This window comes from Malurus melanocephalus, unplaced genomic scaffold (assembly GCF_030028575.1).
Source record: "Malurus melanocephalus ecotype Western Australia unplaced genomic scaffold, MMel_1.1 scaffold_239, whole genome shotgun sequence".
In the NCBI taxonomy this organism is placed as follows: domain Eukaryota; kingdom Metazoa; phylum Chordata; class Aves; order Passeriformes; family Maluridae; genus Malurus; species Malurus melanocephalus.
The window spans coordinates 144,024-149,697 of NW_026623471.1; the positions used below are offsets into that span (position 1 = coordinate 144,024).

The 5,674-nt window shown below is 40.7% G+C and overlaps 1 protein-coding gene across 1 annotated transcript in view; it reads right to left on the reverse strand.

The window, feature by feature from the left end:
• Positions 1-670: 670 nt before the first annotated feature.
• Positions 671-5,674, reverse strand: part of ACE2 (angiotensin converting enzyme 2) — a 24,277-nt gene continuing 19,273 nt past the window's right edge. Inside the window, exons 15-18 of the mRNA XM_057375115.1 lie at positions 3,993-4,093; positions 2,935-3,051; positions 1,521-1,715; positions 671-810 (exon numbers count right to left, since the gene is read on the reverse strand). Coding sequence (XP_057231098.1) covers positions 690-810; positions 1,521-1,715; positions 2,935-3,051; positions 3,993-4,093 — 534 coding nt within the window. The 3' untranslated portion in view covers positions 671-689. The remainder of the gene's footprint in view (positions 811-1,520; positions 1,716-2,934; positions 3,052-3,992; positions 4,094-5,674) is intronic.

Consider the following 5,674-nt stretch of genomic DNA (forward strand, 5'->3'; position numbering starts at 1 on the left):
TTAGTATTAAGGAAGTTTCCATTTTTAATGACAACATAAAAGAGATTTCTTTGTTGTTTTTTTTTTGAGGGAGCATGAACTATTTGGTCTCTACAATACTTATCAAGCAAACAGTTAGAAAAAATAACTTATAACTTCCTATAAACTTCCAGTGCTTGTTAGTCTTCATCCAGTATCCATTTTGCATTGATACAGATTTCTTGAAGGTGCAAAAATTGCAGTTATTTCATATTAAATAGAGTTCTTCATCATTAAGGTTCTTCTGATCATCAGGGTTTTTTCCTCACTGTCTTTAGAAACACTTTGGAGGTCTCCATCTAGAAAGATCGAGATGTTCTTCAGGAGTATATGAGTTATTTTTATGTGTGTCTTGGTCTRTATACAATTGTATACTTCCAAGCTTTTGCATCTCATTACAAAGGAAACAAAGAGAAGCTGGATGCAGCACACACATGAAAAACAGCACAAATGGTGTGTAATGTTATGCATGTAATTCACAGAAAAGCCATGCATGTTTTCTAGTTCCACGTAAAAAAGCAGATTTAGTTGTTATTGGCCATGAACCAGTAGATTAATGGTCATGCAGAAGACAATGTTTGATGATATCCAGAGTGCTTTGCTCCTTTGCTAGGCACTATTGCTAAAAGAGAAATTCAAAAACTCAGAAGCCCTTAGTGTACCCACACCTTTTAAAATGATGTTTGTGTTTCTTCAGCTGACTCAAAGCCCAGGTTGCTTCTTCCCTCTTCACCATAAGGGTTCACCTCTCCACCGTTTGATCCTGCTTCACCTCTACTTTGCTTTGCTCTCCTGTAACAGAAATTCATTTTATATTAGAAGGTCTTTGTTCTGTTCAAGTCCATCTGGATGCCCAGAATCCTTGACTGTAAATAATACTGTGTTTAATTGGAAATATTTATATAAAAGGAATTGCATTGGGTTTAAGAAGAATTGTAGCAAACCTACTATGTTCTTAGAAACCCTGCTAGTTTAGCATAGAATACCAAGAATTTTAACATAGAATACCAACCAAGCTTATACCAACAATATTGTTGTTAATGCAATAATATTTAAGGAAAATTTCATTGCTGCACAGCCTACAATAAAATTAAATAATAATAATATATTATAAATAAAACTGAAGGTGCTGGTGAATGTGGACAACTTTGCTGTTGGAGAAGGTACTGTGTTCCCAGTAAGACATCCCATCCTCCTTGCAGAGGGGCTGGCAGAAGCCTGGTCCCCTGTGGTCCCTTGTGGTCCCCTGTGGTTCCCTGTGGCACTAGGTAAACTGAGGATGATGAGGAAATTGCATTAAGCTGCCAAAGCTGCCATGTGCTGAGAGACAGTAGCTGAACCTTCAGCTGTCACTGTTTATAGGAGAGAGCTAATAAGCTTTCAATCCTTAACTTCTCCAGGTAAACTGGGCATCCTAATTTGTAAAAATCCTGTAAAAATGATTCAATTATTGGGACATTTTCCAGTGGTCATGATCACAGTGCCATAAAAATATTACTCACTTTTTGCGATCTCTTTGCCCGGTGATGATCAGGGCAATMGCTCCAATGACAACCAAACTAATGACCACCCCAAATACAATTAACCAGATGGTGACTGGGGGTTCATAGGGTGCTGCCAGGGTTGGAAGTATTCCCACAAACTCCAGCGTGTTATCATCCAGTCTGAAAGCCTCATTGATTCGTCCCCGAGACATCCTGCCATCAAATGCAAATTCAAAGAGTTTCACACATTATTTGGAAGGAAAGAAACAGTTTTCARTTGTTTTATAAATCTCCAAGCTTCCCCTGAGCTGCTCAGCTGCAAAGGCTGCAGAGGAGGTACTGCCACACCCATATTCCTCCTGGCACATGAGTGACAAGCACAGGAACTTAAACTCTTAACCTGCTGCAGCTCAACTGACATGTTCAGACACTGCATGGACTTTTAATCTTAACATTTATCAAATGAACTCCTGATCTCCTTCTTTCATTGTATTTTGCCCTTCATTCTCTTCACCATTTCTTTTTTCAGTTTTTCAGATATGGCACAAAAAACCACAGCTTTAACATCTCACCTGTTTTCCTCCTACAGTCTTACATAACTTTGGTTCGTGTGTTTTTCACTGCCCTGAAAACCCTTTCCCTGGTGAATCATCTATGTCTTGGTTTTCCCTAAATTTCCACATCTGCTATTGAGTGCTAACCCAAGAGTGACTTTCACAGCCATATTCTTCTCCCTTCATTCACCAGCAGTATCTCACTGCTTTTTCAACCCCATCTCATGGTGATACTGCTTTTAGATTTGTGCCCTCTTCATTTCCCACTGCACATTACCTATGATCTTCTGCAGAGTTGCAGTTTTACTTATCATTTTTATAGCAATGACTTACAGTGGTGTCACACCATGCTATAAAAGAGCAGTTCATTGACCTGTAAGTGGGAGCTAGCTCCTGCTCTGACTCCTGTATAATCAAATACATCTGGCTGTCTTTCTAGGGCACCATTATTCTGGTGTCCTTGTCAACAATAATTCTTGYTCTGACTTTTCACTGATGAGAGGAACAACACACGTGTGCTTGCACACACTGGTGCTGTATTCTGTGTTTCAGAATATAAAATAGTTCCTGTTAAAATTTGAGCAATTATATCTTTTGGCAAGGTATGATGCAATGAGATGTGTTTTGGCAATTTTACAAGCCCACTGGAGCATTTTACATTGGCTGTTGTCCAAGACACCATCTGATGGATGGACTGYTTTCTTTCTGTCATAATAGTTTTCATCCTAGTTTCTCTCATCCCAGTAGTTCCATTTTAACTGTAATATTGATTTCCTTGTCACTGCTTCTGCCTCAGATGACTTAAGGACTGCCCTCCCTTCCACCCTTTCATCTGGTTGTTTGGTTGTTTTTCTTTTTCCCGGAAAACAAAATCTCACCTGATGGCATTTTCCACATCAGCTTTGGGCACAACATCACTGATATTACCTGGCATGCTGACAGTAAGGTAGAAGGAGATCCTTTGAGTCTGTCCCCCGACATGAATGTCTGTAATTCTGAAGGAGAAACAGAAGAAAAGGTTATTTTTTTTTTGTTGTTGAGATGACATTAGCTTTAAATTCAGTGAACGGTTGTGTTTGATTGGCATTGCCAGGGGTTTAGTTTATGCTGGGGGAATGCTTTCTAGTGAAATCGGCTGGGAAGTGAAATCAATTTTCCTGCCAGAATTTCTTTTGCTATGTGCTAATTTTTGACATTAGCTGRAGAGTCTCCCTCATATCTAAGACAATCTTTGGTGTAATTTCCCATAGCACATAATCACTTGCAGAACAGTGAGTGTTTGGGGCTAGTCTCATCAGAGAGATGATGTATGAAGTACCAAATGGAAAAAATAAAAAAAGCTTTCCTCCTTATTTTCTGCTGAGAGTAAATTCTAGGTATTATGTGACGGATGTTCTATAAAGTAATATCTAATAGCTTCTGAACAGTATTGAAGATGCTTAATCAAAAGGGTTGTTTTTCTTACCAAAATGGTTTTCAGGTGAAAGATTTTATGTTTATAACTGAGCCTAGATAAGATTAGCAAATCTGTACCAAATTCTAGTGCTTTATCGTCAACAGGTTTATCTTTCCTTGGCCCAAAACCTCTTGGATTTTCAGTATCATACACATRCATTGCTAGAAATTTTAAATCAATGCACATTCCCTGATATTCCTATAGAGGTTTTGGGCACAAATTCTCAAGGTTCAGCTCCATCACTGACAAGCCATGGGAGACAAAACCTTCTTACCCAACTTTAGCACATCACTCCTAAACTCCAGGCTCTTGAGTGGAAACACACCCTGTACCCAAGCTGCCATCTTGCCTTTTGCAAACAGCTGATGTTTGACATCGTTTCTGTCACATTACATTTGACAGAAGGCACAATTAATTCCACCAGCTCATGCCATCAGCCAACCAGAAGCAATGGCTGGCACAACTAAGCAAGCCACTCACTGGAAATCAACATCTTGTTTCTTCTCCTCTGCGAAGTATTTCCTCATGGCGTAGGCRACGGATGACTTGAACAAGAAGAGCTCACTTTCATCCCATTCATACTGCAGAAACAGCAGAGAGAAATGCGTCAGAGAGGGCAAGTGATCTGACAATAAGAAATCCTTCTTAAGAGAAATAGCAATTGTAATGCTTGGCATGCACTTTGGTATTATTTATTTGTGCCAAGAGAGCACATCAGAACCCRACCCAAACCCTTCAGCTCTGTTAATCTGAGCACTGTGCAGGAGATAACCAAGGAGACATCCCTGCTGCCAGACATAATGCTGTCCCTCTGCAATCTCTGGCACCTTTACATGGCACTGCTGAAGATGCTGCAGTCCCAACACAACTCACTGCCTTACAGGGAGAAAAGGCATCAGTGAGGCTATTCCTACTAAATATTTTGTATTCTCTTTAAAAGTTTAAAGATTTAATAAATCAGATCTTGTTTTAATCCCATAACTTTATTTTCAGGGTGGCTAATTTTTTTGCTTGATGAGCTGGGATTTTTGTTTGGGGTCTGTTTTGGTAAAAAATTTTTTGCATCACTACTTCTGCAGCAAGCACATACTTGTTTTTCCCTGGATAATAGATAGGTGATATTAAAAAAAATGTATTGACTGTGTGCAGGCTTCTCCTGGCCTGCCTTATGAGTCCAAAGTTATTCGCAGTGGAAGTCAAAAATAGCTTCTCTGGGGCAGGATCCAAGAGCTGTTCAGGGGGCAAAAAGCAGTGCAGGAGGTGATAAAGCAGCCTGGTCTGTTGTGCAATAGCRAGCATGCACGAAGGAAAAATTCCCAACTGAACTCTGTGGCAATATCTTTTTATTCCCCTAAGGCATAGATTTGATTGTGTTTATGGTACCTGGGCAGGAAAGSCTATAAATGCTGTCAGTGATAGGCTTACACAGCTCCTGACTTTCTTGAGTATTATTCAGATGTGGAGAAGGCAGCTCTGTTGTAACAGGCTTTATAAAACCCAGCTGCATTTTTCAGCTGTTCATCTCTTGACACTGATATAAAATGAGAGATGTATAAATATCTATGAGGAAAACAGGGATAGACAGGAATAAACTTTCTAGCTGGGTCTGCTGCAATAGGACAAGGAGCAATGGTTTGAGACTAAAAGAGAGGTGATTTACTAGGAAGAAATTCTTTATGCTGAAGGGGATGAGGCTTTGGAACAAGTTGCCCAGAGAAGTGGTGGATACTCAGTCCCTAAAAGCATTCAAGRTCAGGCTGGGTGGGGCTTAGAGCTAGAACTGGATCTAGCTGAAGATGTCCCTGCTCATTGCAGCTGATCTTTAAAGGTCCCTCACAACCTGAGCTGTCCTGATTCTATCAATACAGGCAAGGAAAAAGCAGAAAGAACCCACTGCTGTCAGTCCATTCAGGACCACATCCCASGAAAGGCACAGGTGATCCAAAGCTGCTGCCATCAGAGCAGTCCCCATGGCATTTGGAGGGCAGAGGCTGTGCCTGCCCTGGCTGCTCCCATCAGGAAGGCTGAGACTGAGTTCCCTTATGAGGCAAATACCCCTCAGCTTTCTCCTGCTTGTACAGCCCTGCACTGAAGCAGCTCTTGTTACTGCTGCTGCCTCCGGCAGCTGGCACTGTTCACTACCACAGCTAAGACGCTGCTGT